Below are 16398 nucleotides of genomic sequence, written 5' to 3'. Positions count from 1 at the left end.
CTGCTATCATCTGGCCCCTTTTGCCTAAAGTGAGTACAGATATAAAAATCTGGGTTTGAGCTTGTTTCTGGTTGACGAGAACCTGAGACAGAACAAACTGTGCCTTCCTTCCAGAAGCTGGCGATTTAATAAGTACTAGACTGACAAAGCTGATCGCGGAGCTTGGGGCTCGGCGTTCATCCCTGAGAGGCGTGTTTGCACCGGAGAGTGCTGCTCGCAGGAGGAGAAGGAAAGAGAAGGGGCCAAAAGAGGCGGGGAAGGAGGGAGGAATGGAACGCTGGAAAACGCACAGGGCCTCAGGCCCCCAGACCCTGGGGTGTCCCCGCCCCGCTCCCCGCACCCCCAGGGCCTGCGCCCCGCTTTACCTCCCTGAGCTTCCCGCTGGTGAAGGCTGGGGAGGTGACAGCCCTGATGTACTTCCACTTCCCGTCCTCGGCAGTGGTGAGGCTCGACTCCAAACCCCCATTCAGACCGAAGTTCTAGGGCGGATGAGGTGGAGGAAAGAGGCTTGGGCTACAGAACCTGCGGGGAGACGGGGCGCACCTGCGGGGAGATGGGCGCACCTGCGGGGAGACGGGAGCACCTGCGGGAGACAGGATGCACCTGCGGGAGACAGGGCGCACCTGCGGGGAGACGGGGCGCACCTGCGGGGAGATGGGGCGCACCTGCGGGGAGACGGGCGCACCTGCGGGAGACAGGATGCACCTGCGGGAGACGGGGCGCACCTGCGGGGAGACGGGGCGCACCTGCGGGGAGATGGGCGCACCTGTGGGGAGACGGGCGCACCTGCGGGGAGACGGGCGCACCTGCAGGAGACGGCTGCACCTGCAGGAGACGGGGGCACTTGCGGGGAGACAGGGCGCACCTGGGGAGACGGGTGCACCTGTGGGGATGAGGGGACAGGACCACCAGTGCCACCACCGTCCTCTCTGAAAGGTGAAGAAACTCAGGTGCCTAAAGGGACGGTGGTTTTCCAGGATCATGAGGCCAATCTGAGGCAAAACTGGGACTGCAAGTCAGGTTTGAAACAAATAGGAGAGAGGAGAGGAAGGAAGGAACATTCCAGAAAATAAATTGATGCTCAGCAGGTTTCAAAACTGTCTAATGTTTTATTTCCGTGTTGGGGGCCGGGGGAAGGGAGACCATGAAATGACTGAAACGTGATCTCGGCCCCAAAGACACCAAAGCCTTAATCTCCAGTGGGAGGATTTTAGTTATCACACCAGGTAGAAGTGGGGGCCGGGGTTTGGACAGGAGCCCCCCCCCCCCCAGAGCTTTCCCATGCCTCTGCGTGGGGGTCGCCAGCTGGCACCGCCTGCCACTGCCCTCACATGTGGCTATCTCAGCTTCAGCAAAAGGATAAACAACAGAACTTTGGACGCCACCACTGGACGTGGCCATCTCCACACTAACCTGCCTCTATTTTCCAGAAGTTATTGCCAATTCATAGGCAACTGCCCAGGCTCTTAGAGACTGGCATGATTTTAAGGTGACAGACCACACTTGCAAAGCTGCCGAAACAGGAATGAAAATACAGGTCGGGACGTGGACCTTGAGTGGTCAGCTGATGACCCGTCCTGACCTCGGGGGCAGCCGGAGCAGAAAAGCCCGACTTCAATCCGCCTCCTGTCTAGAAGATGAAAGGGAGTGGGCACCTCGCGCTGGCACCTACCCGGCGGTTGGTGAAAAGGTTGTGAAACTCCTTCACCAGGATCACTTTGATGAGTTCGGGGTCCAGGACGGCCAGGGCGGGCTGTCTGCCATCGTAGATGCTGTCACAAGTGCCGAGACCCCAAACAAAACAAAACACAACTTAAAAACCTTCCCTAGGCCCAGATTTTCTGATCCAGCAAGCTTGGCCTTTTGGTTATTTTCTAGGAACTTGATTATCAAGCAACACTTCCTCCCATACCAATTTCCCCTTTTGGTATTAATCAAACATCTGAGTATTTAATTTCCAGGATCTAGCCTGTACTAGTTAATTTCATGGGTGCACTTGACTGAGTTATGGTGTCCAGGATTTGGTCAAGCAAGCTCTGGCCGGACTGGTATGGTGAGGGTATTTCATAGATGGATTTGCTTCCATAGCCACTTGATTGCATCTACAATTAACAGAGGAGAGTGCCTTCAGCCATCTGGGATTTTCCTCATTCAATCAGTTTGGTGGTCTTACAACCAGAACTGAGAATTTCAGAAATCAGGAAGAATTCCTGCCTCGACTTCAGTCAGCTAACTTCTGGGGAATCCAATCTCACCTTCATCAGAGTTTCCAACTTGCACTTGCCTTACGCACTTTGGATTTGCCAATCCCCACAGCTGAACAAGCCCATTCCTATAACGCATCTCTTTACAAATACCCTCAGTTCTGCTTCTCTGGAGAACCCTAGAACAAAGCTGAACACAATTTATTTTACTGTCCTGCTCTTAGCCACTTCTCCAGCTTTTTTAAAATCAGGTATCCTACACTCCAGCCATGTTGAATTTTTACTGCACCCAGAACATTCCGGGACATTTTTGCCTCATCCTTCTTTGGGATGTGGAAGCTTAAGTGTTTGGCTTGCCGCGTTGTGACAACTGTGTACGCTACCGACCCAAACAAGATGCAGGGCAGTCACAGAAGCGGCCACCCGCAACCCCTCTGGGGCAGCCACCACCATGGCGAGGTGGCCCGGGGCCCCCACGGGCCCGGCATCCCGCGTGCACCCCGGAGCGTGTCGCGTGTGTGAGCCCCTGCAGCCCCTCCTCAGGGCGGGCGTGCCCCACTGCTCCACTCCCCCTGCTCACGAACACTCTCATTAAACAAGGCTGCCCAGAAGATTCTTGTTCAAGTCTCTTTGTGGACATGTTTCTGTTTCTCTCGGGTATGGAACCGTGGGTTAGGGGGTCAATGCACGTCCAGCTTCGTAAGAAACTGAAAAGCCCCCCCTTCTAGGCTGTTCTCCACGCCCGCCAGCCCCGCTGCGGGTCCCAGCTGCCCCGCCGCCTTGCCCCACTCGGTCTCGCGAGTCTTTTATACTTTTAGCTACTCCAGTGTGCGTGAAGTGGGTTCTTCCTCCTATAAATGACCGACCCCTATTGTTCCTTCCAGACTGCTGGGACCCCGCCTTCCCACGGGGAGGCTGCACTCTGCGCCCCCTGTAACCGGCCACGCAGCCCTCGCCTGGGCTTTCTGAGTGTGAAGGAGCTGCCCAGCTGCCAGCTTCTGCCCCCCAGGCCTGTCACCGCTGGAAGCCCCAAGAGGGTCTGGCGAGAGGAAGGACAGGGACGGACGCTGGAAGCAGGCTTCTGGCTTTGAAATCTTGGCATCTCTGATTTTTAAAAATGCATTTACCCAAAACCCCGAAAGAAAGGGATGGAAAGATCAAAGGTGCTGGTGGAGTTATGCAGAGAAGTCACCGTTTAATGAATGTGAGTGCTGAATCGCTGAAGTGATATCTCTTTTAGATTCCAGTGTCTTAGAGCAGCTAGAAGTAAAAACCTAACACTGTGGAATTGTAACCCACACCAAAGTATGAAATCTGTTCTACAACTAATTGTGGTACTGCGCTTTGAAATTTATAGCTTTTCTGTGTATATGTTATTGTTCACAAAAAAAAAAAAAGAAGCAAAAAAGTCAATTGTGATGATAAAAAAATATTTAAGCCCCCTAGCCTCCTGTATTCTGGAGCAGCTCTAGAAGGAAAAATCCGAGAGGATGGTAGGTAGCCCATGGCAAACTCAGATCTGTCCTGTAACTGCTTGTGGACGAGTGCTTTGAAAACAATCGCTTTTTTATTTCTTTGCTTTGTATATATGTTATACTATACAAGAAAAAAAAGTCAAAAATAAGAAAAATGTATTTACCAACAGTTGGTTTGTTAGCTTGTGAATTTCAAAGGCATTTAGGTTAAGCTGTGTAAAACTGACATCAGTGCAGTGATTGGTGGCGTCCGCCTGGCCCACCTCTTATACTCATCCTGGTGCCCGGATGTCTCAGCATTAAACTTTGTTTTGTTTTAATCCTGATAAGAAGAGAGGGGAAAGTGGAACTCCGGGAGTAACGACCCCAGCCCATAAAAGCAGATTGTTTTGTGGCTCTCACTTGGAACCACTTTTTAAAGCGGAACCCAACCTTCGTAATGACACTGGAGAAGGGGTCTCCTCAGCTGCCAGGTACCCCAACTTCTGCCTCAGACTCACGGTGACCCCTGGCTTTCCTGAGGTCACCTGGGACCCACTGGTTTCCCACCTCACTCGGTGCCCCCCACATCCTGCCTCGGACATGTCACATCAGTCGACGTCCTTCTCACTGGGTTCTAAGATTCTCCTGTTTGGCCAACTTCTACTCACTCCTGTGCATACGTCAAGACCCCACTCAGATATTGCCCACTTCCCGAGGGACGAATCCTTCTCTTGTGCCTGAGTCAGGGCCCTACACACAGCTGTGGCCCAAATATTGGCCACTTCACGTCCAAGTTGAGTTGGGTATTGCAGTACCTGTCAGCTCCCTCTACACAGAAGACGAGCTTAGGAGGTGCTGGGGGGTTGACAGCAAAGGCTGCTGACGGGCCTGGACCTTTCTATAGCCTGGGACTGGGCAGAGAAGACCCCTCCTGCCTCCTCTTGCAGCAGTGGTGGGAGGGGAGCCAGGTGTGTGAGCCTTACCCCCATGTTTTTCCATACTTCTTAAAACACTCCAGGTCGAACTGCAAAAACCCCTGCAAAAGAAGCAAGACCCCTCAGACAGTCCACACAGAAGCTGCTGTTTCATCGAGCCTTGGCACCCAGAAGCTCCTCTCCACCTCCCAGGCCACTGCTTTTCCAAAGTGGCACCCAAGATGATGACAGTGTGTGATGAACATCTGTTCCGTTAATGTTAACTATTCCCGCCCAGGCCTTGGGAAAGGAAGCCCTCAGGCAGGGGTTGGCTCCAGAGGCCTGGCGGCACTCAGCCACTTCTCAACCTGGAAAATGGGCCCTGGTTTCCATCTGCATTTCTGGATTAGTCCAAGAAGCGGCCCTTAGTGTCAATGGAAGGATTTATTAAAGAGACACTCTCCAAGCCACTGGCTGCTCCTCTAGATACCCGGTGCTGTGAGAGCTCTCTTTGGTAGAGGGAATGAAATTTCATCTCCCCAGAGAGCAGGGCATAGACATTTCACCTCCCCAGAGCACAAAGGATAGAGTTCAGGGAACAGAAAGAAGAATTCCGTGGCATGACTCCACCTGGGCCAGGGACACCGTTATGTCCACCTCCAGCTGGCCAAACCTTTTTTTTTTTTTTGCCTATGGAGAGAGCAGTGACGAGGTCTCCCCACTTCGGACTGGGTCTGGGTTGGAGCCTTTTCGCCTCCCTGCCTTCCTAACTCCATCTACGAATTTCCAGGTGGTTCAGGGCTGAAGAGGCAGAATCAGAATTGGGTGAACTGGCCACAGCGTCCCAAGCCCTGCGCAGAAATGACTGACACACACTCACCTTCCGATATTCCAAAAACGTCCCAAAGAACGGCAGAGGCCTGGGCCCCGGAATACCCAGTGTCGTAAACACGCTGTATGGCCATATTCCATACCTGGGGTGGACAGAGAGGCTGTAAGTAAAGACGCTCCATCTCACAGAATTTTCTGACATGCTGAAAATGTTCTATAATCTGTGCCAGCCAGGATGATAGCCACTAAGCACGCATGGCTGGAGAACACGTGTACGGCGGCCAGTGCAAGCGGGGAAAGGGATTCTTAGCGTTAACTAGTTTAGATTTATACACATGCACGCAGCTAGGGCACCGTTAGTGGGGAACACAGCTCTCGACTGAGTCTATTTAAAGGCCAGTTACACGGTCACATGAGCCAAAATGCCTCTGCCGTCCATCTGTCTCCTTTCTTCTTTTGCAGGGAATAATTACAGAAGGACTGGGGGAAATGGTGGTGTCACATGGCTCCTGAGCAGTAAGTAGGGCTTGAATAAGAAAAGCCATGGCCATCTGGAGGCGGGAGGGGGAGCTAAGTGAAATGAACGGCGGGGATGTGGCTGTGGTCTCTCCACAAGCCTGCGTGCTGGTCAGGACACCGGGCAACGAGGTCCACTCGCGGCCCTCTGCTCAGCAGAACTCGGGAAGTTCCAGGCAGCATGAAAAGTAAAGAAGAGGAAATGAAAAGCATACAAGACAGAAATGAAGAAATAAAACTGCCCCTAAATGCACGTGACATGATCATCTACCATAAGGTCGACAAAACTCATAACAGAGGTCAGCAAGGCTGCCTTGTACAAGGCAAACACAAAAAATTAATTTTTTCTATATTTTAAATGTGAGCACATGGAAATTGACGTTTACATTACAATGCCATTTACAATGACTCAATAAAAGAGCATGAGTTAGGTGAAAAATGTAACCAAACGTACGCCTGACTTGTATGCCAAAACTTCAAAACACTAATGAAAGAAGTCAAAGAAAGTCATAATGAATGGCGGGATATTCAATGTTCACGGGTTTTGTTCTAGTTTGCTAGCTGCCAGGATGCAATATACCAGAAATGGAATGGCTTTTAAGAAGAGGAATTTAATGAGTTGCCAGTTTATAGTTCTAAGGCTAAGAAAATGTCCCAATTACAAGTCTATAGAAATGTCCCATCAAAGGCATCCAGGGAAAGATACCTTGGTTCAAGAAGGCCGATGAAGTTCAGGGTCTCTCTCTCAAGTGAGATGGCACATGGCGAACACAGTCACGGTTTCTCTCTAGGCTGGAAGGGCACATGGCAAACATGGTGTCATCTGTCACTTTCTCTCCTGGTTTCCTGTTTGACGAAGCTCCCCAGAAGGCATTTTCCTTCAACTCCAAAGCACTGGCTGATGGACTCTCTGCTTCATGGTTCTGCCACATTCTCTGTTCTCTCCGAATCTCCTTCATTTTCCAAAATGTTTCCTCTTCTATAGAACTCCAGTAAACCAATCAAGACCCACCCAAATGGGTGGAGACACATCTCCCCTAATCCAGCTTAACAACCACTCTTGACTGGGTCACATCTCCAGGGAGATGGTCTAATTACTTACAGTATTAGATGGGGATCACCGTGCCTTTATGAAATGGGATTTAGATTAAAACATGGCTTTTCTAGGAGACATACATCCTCTCAAACCAGCACAGGTTGGAAGACTCAACATGGGAAAGATGTCAGTTCTACCCAAATTGATAAATAGGTTTAATGCATTTCCTATAAAAATCCCAGCAAGGTTTTTTTTTGGACATACAGGCGAGAGCATTCTAAAATGTATATGACAAGAGCCATTATAACCCATGCTCCCACCAGCATCCAAGTGAGATGGCTAACGCGTGTTGCTTGATGACAGATGAGTAATGTCTGGTCCTTCCTGATGGATGACGGGACGAGGCAAAGCCCCATATGCAACTTAGCCAAGAGGACTTGTGATGGATCTCTCCAGAGACTCAGACATGACACTGTCCTGAAGATGGGCAACAAGTGCCCAGGCACATTTCACAGTCAGCTCTCAGGAGGCCAACCCCGGATCTTCCTCCTTGTGGTCGCTGTTCTCCAGACCTTCTCTGTCTCCAGGAGAGGGACTCAGAGAAAAGCAAGGAATGGTGGCTGGGTGGCTGACACGTTGTTTTCAGGACTCAAAGACCTCTGAGGATGTGGCATGGGCTTTACCCAGGAGGAACGGCCGTTGCAGGATCAAACTCAAAGAAACGTCCATGGGGAAGGGATGCTGGAGAACAAGACTCCAGAGCACCAGATGGGGTCCACCCTTTTGGGCGGGAGAAAGGAAAGAGCTGAGGACAGTGGAGGAGAGAGTCTGTGTCTTTGGATTGTTCTTGCACCAGCTGAGCCCTAAAGCCTGGCAGGTGTGGTCAGCAACCTCTCCCCAGTTCTTCGGGCTGCCCTGGACAACTAACAAAATGATGACGATGCATCAGCCCCATCCCGAGGGCAGGGAGCATGTTCAACAGAAAGCAAAACAATTCCATATCTCTGCCCCGTGATGTCTGCACCCACCTCAGCCCGAGCAGCCAAAGCGGCCGACGTCCCCAATCCCTCAAGACCAAGGAATGACCAAATATAAGGGTGGACTGCAACAGTAACTACAGGGGATTTATTGATATTGCAGTTATTAACTTGCATTACCTGAGGAGTTTGTGACATTGTACTAAATAAAAAGATACAGGGCAGTGCGACGTGGCTCAGTGGCAGAGTTCTTGCCTGCCATGCTGGAGACCCGGGTTCAATTCCCGGTGCCTGCCCATGCAAAAAATAAAGACATAAAAGGACATGATGCATGCAAAATATTCTTAGAAGAGTCAGGGGACAGGTGAGCATGTGCACATGCTGAATTTGAGAATTTAAAAGAGTTCTTTGTAATATCCTTACAACTTCTCTGTATATTTGGAGTAATTTCAAAATGAAACATTAAAAAAATTTGCAGGGCAAGGCAAAAGAATTAGAATTCTTAAAATAACTCTGAAACAGAATAATAAAGTGGGGTTATTATTATTCAGTCTGATTCACTGTTAGGCTAGCTCTGAAAAAGGATAATAAGGTGGGATTATTATTACTAAATCTGATTTAAAGATGTATTTATATAGCTACAGTAATCAAGACTGTGGAATTGGCAAATGGATGGCGATCTAGATTAATGGCATCAAATCAAGAGCCTAGGAGTGCCACGGTTTTAAAAAATGTGTTTTTCAATTTTATTGAGATATAGTCACACACCACCCAAAGCATCTGGAGTATCCAATCACTGACCCACGGTGTCATCGCACGGCTGTGCCTACATCCCAGTGATCAATTTCAGAACATTTTCATTACTCCAGAACAGAAATAAGAATAAAAAATAAAACCTAAATCCTCCCATACCCCTTAGCCCCCCATACTGTCGACCCACAGCATTTACGTAAATCTGTTACTGTTGATGAAAGAATATTAAAATATTTTACTGTTAACTATGGTCCATAATTTGCAATAGCTACGTTTTTTCCATATGCCCCTCTACTTCTATTCTTTTACATGTTTGTGGTAGTTCACGGAGTAAGTTATTTACTTATATGACCTTAAAACAATCGTTAACCGTCACATCCACCTACTATATGTCCCTATTACTTAATGGCCCCAATAAGGAGCTCCCATCACCTCTCTCCATTCCCAAACATTCACATTAAACCCTGCTAACAATTCTGTGCATATTAGGGTAGCTGCTTCCTCTTCTCTAGCGTCCATCTCTAGATATCCTGTTCTACACTGCAAGCCTCTGAGTTTACATGTTCTAGTTCATATTAGGGAAATCACATGGTATCTGTCCTTTGTGTCTGGCTTATTTCACTCAGCATTGTGTCCTCAGGATTCATCCACGTTCTCGCGTGCATCAGGACCTCATTCCTCCTCACCACTGCATAACAGAATAGCCATATACATACACGGACATACCACGTGTTATTTGTGGTATATCCATTCATCTATCAGCGGACACTTGATTGCTTCCATCTTTAGTCAATTGTGTATGGTGCTGCTGGGAACACTGAGGGGCACATGTCTGTCCGGTCCCTGCTTCCAGCTCTTCTGGATGTGCACAGAGAGAGCAGAAGAATTGCTGGGTCACAGCAACTCAATGTTCAGTGTTCTGAGGAATTGCCAAACTGTTTCCCACAGCAGCTGCACCATTAGACATTCGCACCAGCAGTGAGTGAGTGTCCCAATTTCTCCACATCCTCCCCAACATTTGTAGCTTCCTGCTTGTTAAACAGCGGCCATTCTTACAGGTGAGTAGCTCGTTTTTTGACAAAAGTGCAAAGGCAATTCAATGGAAAAAGAATAGCCTTTCAACAAATTGTGCTGGAGCAAATGGATACCCGCAGGCAAACAAATGAACTTCTACCTAAATGCTATACTTACACAAACAGTAAGTATAATGGATTGGAGGCTTAAATGGATTGGAGGCTTAAATGTAAATGCAAAGCTATGAAACCTTCAGAAGACAGCACGGGAGAGTATATTGGAGACCAAGGGCTTGGTGAAGATTTCTTACACCAAATGCACTATTAATTTTTTTCAAAAAAAAAAAAACCAAACAAATTAGACATCATCAAAATTAAAAATGTTTGCTTCATGAAAGAGCCTGTGAAGAGGATGAAATGACAAACTGCAAATTGGGAGAAAACATTTGCAAACCACAAAACTGACAGAGCATTCATGTCTAGATTATATATTTTTTTAAATTCTCAAACTCAACAGCAAAACCAAACGATCTGTTTAGAAAATGGGCCAAACCCTGGAGACCTTTTACTAAAGCACATGGAAGATGTGCAAAAGCATTAGCCATTAGGAAAATGCAAAGGCTGTAGTGAGAGAGGACAGGACATCTGTCAGGAGGGCTAAAAAATTAAAAGTGGACAAATGACTCAGCAGTTTACACCAACAACAAACACTCCTGATAGCATCGTCTGCTGGTGAGGATGTGGGAAAACTGGACCTTTCAGACACTGACAGTGGGGGTGTAAAATGGCAAGGCCACTCTCAAAAACAGTTTGGCCGCATCGTAGAAATCAAACCTACACTTGGCCATAGGACCCAACAACGAGGCCTGGGATGCTTATCCCAGAGAAAGGAAACTTAGGTCCTCACAAAAACCTGTGCGTGGACCTTGCCAAACCCCAACCAAAGCCATTCCAGACAACCTGAAAGAACCTGAGGCGTTATATAAGATTCTACAAAAGTTCCAGGCACGAGGGTAACTTTCCAGAAAACTACAACCTTCAGACAAGTCCTGAAACCCAGAGGGCCCAGCCTCCCCTCGACAGCCTTTCCAACGTGAAAAAGTTAGAATGGCCATAGCCCAAATACCCCAAAGAGAGGGATAGAAAGATCAAAGGTGATGGTGGAGGGATACAGAGGTTGGGTTTAACAGATGAGTACGATTGCTGAATCACATTGATATTTCTTTTAGCCTCCAGTATCTTAGAGCACCTAGAAGTAAAAACCTAACATTATGGAATTGTGGCCCACACCAAACTCCGAAATCTGTTCTACAACTAATTGTTGTGCTGTGTGTTGAGATTTATTGTTTTTGTATATATGCTATTTCTCACAAAAAAGAAAAAGAAAAGGTTGATTGTGATGATAAATACACAACTATATGATGATGCCGTGAACCACTGATTATACACTTTGGATGATTACATGGCATGTGACTATATAGTATATATCAACATAAAAATTGCATTTGAAAATAAACACCTGTGCGTGACTGCTCAGAGCAGCTTTACTAGGAACAGTGCATTCCGGCAATGATGGAACCGTGCCCCCCCCCGGCCCATGGACGTGTGGTTAGCTGGATGGTGCTAGCTCCAGGCCATGGACACTGCCATGGCAAGGAACTGACCACTTATCCACGCGACAATGAAGATGGAGCTCAAGGGCATTCGGCTGAGTGAAAAAAGCCAATCTCAAAAGGCTGCCTACTGGGGGACTCCACTCCTATGCTGGAACGGCCTAGATCAGAGGTTGTGCGGGGACAGGGTATTGGGGCGGTGTCATGGGGGAGCAGGCGGGACACCTCTGCATCTTGAGCGTGGTGGTGTTTGCACAAACCCACACCCATGATAAAATGACACAACTGCACACATGCACTGTGACAATGTCACACGCGACATCTGATGTTCCGATGTCGCACTACAGGTACGTAAGACATTACTGGTGTGGGGGGGCTGGTGAACGTGTGCCCAGGAATGGACCAGTTTCCCTTGCAGCCTTGACTGTCATTGCCAATAGCTGAAAACGTAAATGCTCATTTATTAGACGCTGGATAAATAAACCACACGACAATCAAACTGGAAATCTATGCAGCAACTCAAAAAACAAAGCTACTCCCTGACATGCTGTATGGCCAAAGCGTTGCAAATTCCAATTCGCATATTATAAATTGGAAGATCAAGTTGCAGATAACAACACAGACGATTTCATCAAGTTTTCTTAGAGAGCCACCACAGGAGAGTGGAGGGAAACGCCAGTTATTTCACTGTAACTGTTCCACGCTTGAATGTACTTGGTCCTGGGAATCCACATCCCGGGCCCCAATGCCAGTGTCAGAGAGACTCCTCCTCATCCAGTTGTGGGGAGAGCCAGGCTCTAGACTCAGAAAGGCTTTCACTGCTCATGTGGCTTTCTATAAATTAGGCCAGTTTTTGTCTCAGGACCAAATGCAATTGCCGTGGAAGGAAAGGGCTTTGTGGGGTTTTCAAATGTTCTTTTCCCAAGCCCCTGTGCAGAGACCAGTTCCCCTCTTGATGGAGCTGTGCCTGTGCAAGGGGAGAGGGGAGGGCTGGAGTGTACTGGAGCCCCCAGTGTGTAGAGGATGCGTTGGGGGGAGCCATGGCAGCCCAAGTCGGCTGCAGCCTTGGGGCGAGGCACGTAGCTCCGGGCGTGCTGTCTTCACGCACTGGAGTGGTTCGTTCAGAGTGAGTGAGCTACAGGGAGGGCTGCTGGCTCCATCAGGACAGGAAACCAGCCCAGTGGCCACATCACGAAAGCTGGATGGTAGGAGTCATCAGTCAGCCCTCTGGAGCAATGTAACTCACATTCGCCTAAAGCCCTCCACGGCAGTTTGGAGCTGCTGTGCACCCCAGAAAAGGCTGCGCTCTTTTAATCCACCCCAGTGGGTGCAGACCTGTTGCAGGTGGGACCTTTTGGTTAGGTTGCTTCCAGGGAGATGCGACTCAGCCTGTTGTATAAGAGGACACCCAGAACACCCAGAGAACCCAGAGAAGCCAGAGACAAAGGGCACAGCCAGAGAAACTGAGAGAGACAAATGCTGAGAGGGAGAAGCATGCAGCCAGAAGCAGGAAGCAACAGAACTCAGGAGAGAGGGCCCAGCAGGCACAGCCACGTGACGGGGAGCCCCGGGGGCCGGCAGCTATTCTGCAGGGACACGGTACATCCTGCTGATGACCTAACCTGGACATTTGCATGGCCTTGGAACTGTGAACCCATAAGCCAATAAATCCCCACTGTTAAAAAGCACACTGCCTTTTGTCAGCAAACCTCTGAATCCCAATCCCTCTTGGGAGTAGGACTCACGTGTAGGCATCGTCCTTAGCCCTGTCACGTGTCCCCCTGGAGGCATGCTCACAGCCTGTCCCCCAGTCCTGAATGTGGCCTTATTTGGGTTCTTGCAGGTGTGATTAGTTAAAATGAGTTTATACAGGATGAGAGGGCGCTAATCCCTAAGGCTGGTGTCCTGGGGAGAGGAAACATGGCACAGAAATTGGCCTGGGGAGAAGGCCATGCGGCGATGGAGGCAGAGCTGGCAGAGCCACGGGTGCGAGTCAAGGGGCCACGGGGATGGCTGGCACCCCCAGAAGCTGGAGGAGGCCGGAAGGAGCCCCCCGCGGGGTCCAGAAGGGGTGCAGCCTGCCACACCTGGACTCTGGCCTTCTGGCCTCCACGACCACAAGAGAACCAACGGGTCTTGTTTTCAGCCGGCTGGTTCGTGGTCCTCTGTTCCGGCAGCCCCACAGCTGACCCCAGTCTACACGGACCCTGAGGTCGGAAACGCTCCTTTTGCGGTTTCCTGCCCACGTGCCCCCGAGGACGCCGTGTCACCTGGCGGCTTCGCTTCTCTGTCCCAGCCTGTAGTAGCTGCTCAGTAAACACACATCAGCTCAGCGAGGATGGTCCTGGCTGAGGTTGGTCCTGGCTGAGGTTTTCCCCCAGGGAGTGCAAACATCATTGAGGCTCGTTATTCCCAGTTGTTCCTGTTTTATTCAAGCAAAGCTCACATTTCCTGATGTAAATGAAATCCACAGCTGCCCCTACAGTTACCCAGCTGCCCCCAGGAGAAGCAATGTTTAAAAATCATGGTGATGTACACGCAGCATTATCTGCTCTCTCAGCCGTTTGTGTGAATTCAGCAGCATTAAGTTAATTCCCCACCTTCTATCTCCAAATCCTCTCCACCTCCCAAACACAAACTCTGCCCCCAGTAAGCAATAACTCTCCTTCCCCCCAGCCCCTGGAAACTTCTAGTGTACCATCTGTCCCTGCGAATTTGCCACCCGGGGAGGTGTGCTGTCAGTAGAATCACAAATCTGTCCTTTTGTGCTGCCACAGGGAGGGGGCAGCAGACACCCCCGCAGGGCTCATCCCTCCCCGTGACTCCTGCTGGCAGGGAAGGCTGAGCTGAGCTCCGACTCGGCCAGTCCGCCTTAGATTTCCCCTTCCTACCCGTTCTAGTTCAAGCTGCCAGAGTGTAACATACCAGACAGGGACTGGCTTTTATAAAGGGGGTTTATTAAGCACAAGTTTCCAATTCTAAGGCCATAAAATGTCTAAACTAAGGAGTCCAGGGAAGAGCACTTGATTCCGAAGAAGGGCCGATGGTGCCTAGGATTCCTTGGGCAGCTGGGAAGGCACGTAGCCGGCATCTGCTGGTCCTTACTCCCAGTTCATTGCTTCTTGCTTCTGATTCCGTGGCTCCCTAAGTCTCTGTTGGCCCTCGGGTGGCCTCTGTGCACCAGCCCCCTCTGGGTTCTGGCTCGCTTAGCATCTCCTGGGAATGCACATGGTGGGCTCTGGCTTCCAACGGCCCTCTACGCATCTCCTTCCTCTACAACGTCTCCCCCTTTAAAGGACTCCAGTAAACCAAGACCTACCTTGGACAGGCAGAGTCACATCTCCACCCACAACTGAGTGTGTCACACCTGTGTGGGGACACCCACGACTGAGCATGTCACACCTGTGTGGGGACACCCACGACTGAGCGTGTCACACCTGTGTGGGGACACCCACGACTGAGCATGTCACACCTGTGTGGGGACACCCATCTGAGGCCCACCCGCAGTGCTGGGTCAGGATTGAGAGGACAGCGGGTGCATGGCAGCTTCAACCCGGCACACCCGTTGCCAGGCCTGCCTCCATCTCATGGCAAATTGACCCTTCCTCATCCCTGAAACTCTGACCTCTGTCCATCAGGAGTCCTGTTTCCTCCAGAAGTTTATAAAAACAGCAGTTCTGCCTGGCCTCTGTGGAGGGATGAGAGCCTGCAGCCTCCTGGCCTGCATTACCTTCATCTCAGGCACCTGCGCCTATACCTGTGCCTGCACCTGTGCCAGCACCTGTGCCAGCACCTGTGCCTGTGCCAGCACCATCACCTGTACCTGCGCCTGCACCTGTGCCTGTACCTGCGTCTGCACCTGCGCCTGCACCTGCTCCCTGGCCCAGGCGCCACCCAGGGTCTGACACTTGCGGTATCAGTTTTCCCTGGGCAAGTCTTATCTCCACAATTACATTCTGCTCCTGCCTGCAAGCCCAGCCGGAGCCTTACTCCTCTTTGCACCAGCGCCCTGCCCGCTCCCTGGCCCACCCCAGTCTGGTTCTGGAAACCCTGAGTGACCCCCTGATGAGAGGCCCAGGGGACTCTCCTGACCGCCTTCCTGAGGCCCAGTCCTGCCGGGCTGCCCAGCACAGCTGCCAGGCCAGGCAGCGCCCACCTGCGTGGGGTTGGTGTCCAGATGCCCTCTGCCCCCCAGGGTGGGGCAGCCTCGAGACCCGGGCTTCCTCCACCACGGTGGTACACCCTGTGTCAGGCTGCCCCCCGCATACAGCCGTGGGAGCCCCTCCCCAGCCCCCCTTCCTCCTGGCAGGGGGCTACCCGCCCACAGGCAGCCCTGGGGCCGGGGGGTGCGCTTGGAGGAAAGGAAGGGGACTCACAGCAGCAGGAGGGCACCCCAGGCCGCCAGGAGGGCCCAGGTGCTGGCCGAGAGGTCCGGGAAGGGGCTCATGGCAGCCGAGCAGCCGAGTGCGCAGCGGGCTCCGCGGGCTCCCGGGTCTGCGCCCGCCCCGGTCACGCGGCCCCGGCGGGTCTTGCACAATCGCCCTTTGGCTTCCTGCCAGGGACGCCAAGTGCTGCGGCTTAAGAACACGGGGCGCGGCGACCTCAGGGCCAGCGGCCTGGGGCGGGCGGGGTCACAGCGCAGGGCGGCGCGAGGCCCGCTGCTCCCATCGCCCCCGCCGCCCCGCCGCTCCCCCCGGGCCCCACGGGGCGGGACGAGGGTTTACACCTGCGCGCGCTCCGCCCTCTTCCCCTTTCTACAGTCACAAGAGCCAGGTGGGCAGAAACGAGGGCGGGGTGGGGGCAGGAGGCAGTGCTGGGCAGTCGGAGCCCCCCCACCCCCGCCTGCCGCACCCCGGGCGCAGGCGTTTCCCTCGGCCCTAGAGGGATGACATCCGTGGCTGCGGCCCTGAAGTTGCTCTCTGCACCCAAACTTGCCGCGTGTCTGCGAGACACTGCCATGGCGGGGGCGTGACGGTCCCACCCTGAGCCCCTCCCCCAGCATCAGCGCCCACCTGAAAGTGTTTTTCAGTTTGTGGATGATTGTACGACAATCCATGGATACACTTTCTTTTCGATATTTGACA

The 16398-nt window shown here is 51.4% G+C and overlaps 1 protein-coding gene across 1 annotated transcript in view; it reads right to left on the bottom strand.

The window, feature by feature from the left end:
- The window catches only part of LOC143666897 (cytochrome P450 3A4-like), a 29079-nt gene extending 13202 nt beyond the window's left edge, over window positions 1–15877 (bottom strand). Inside the window, exons 1-5 of the mRNA XM_077140488.1 lie at window positions 15691–15877; window positions 5456–5549; window positions 4645–4697; window positions 1673–1772; window positions 366–479 (exon numbers count right to left, since the gene is read on the bottom strand). Of these exons, the coding sequence (XP_076996603.1) occupies window positions 366–479; window positions 1673–1772; window positions 4645–4697; window positions 5456–5549; window positions 15691–15761 (432 nt within the window). The 5' untranslated portion in view covers window positions 15762–15877. The remainder of the gene's footprint in view (window positions 1–365; window positions 480–1672; window positions 1773–4644; window positions 4698–5455; window positions 5550–15690) is intronic.
- Between the last annotated feature and the right edge of the window lie 521 nt (window positions 15878–16398).

Source organism: Tamandua tetradactyla, chromosome 23, assembly GCF_023851605.1.
Source record: "Tamandua tetradactyla isolate mTamTet1 chromosome 23, mTamTet1.pri, whole genome shotgun sequence".
Classification (NCBI taxonomy): domain Eukaryota; kingdom Metazoa; phylum Chordata; class Mammalia; order Pilosa; family Myrmecophagidae; genus Tamandua; species Tamandua tetradactyla.
The sequence above is the reverse complement of the archived record's forward strand: the minus strand, read 5'-3'. Positions and strand labels throughout refer to the sequence as shown.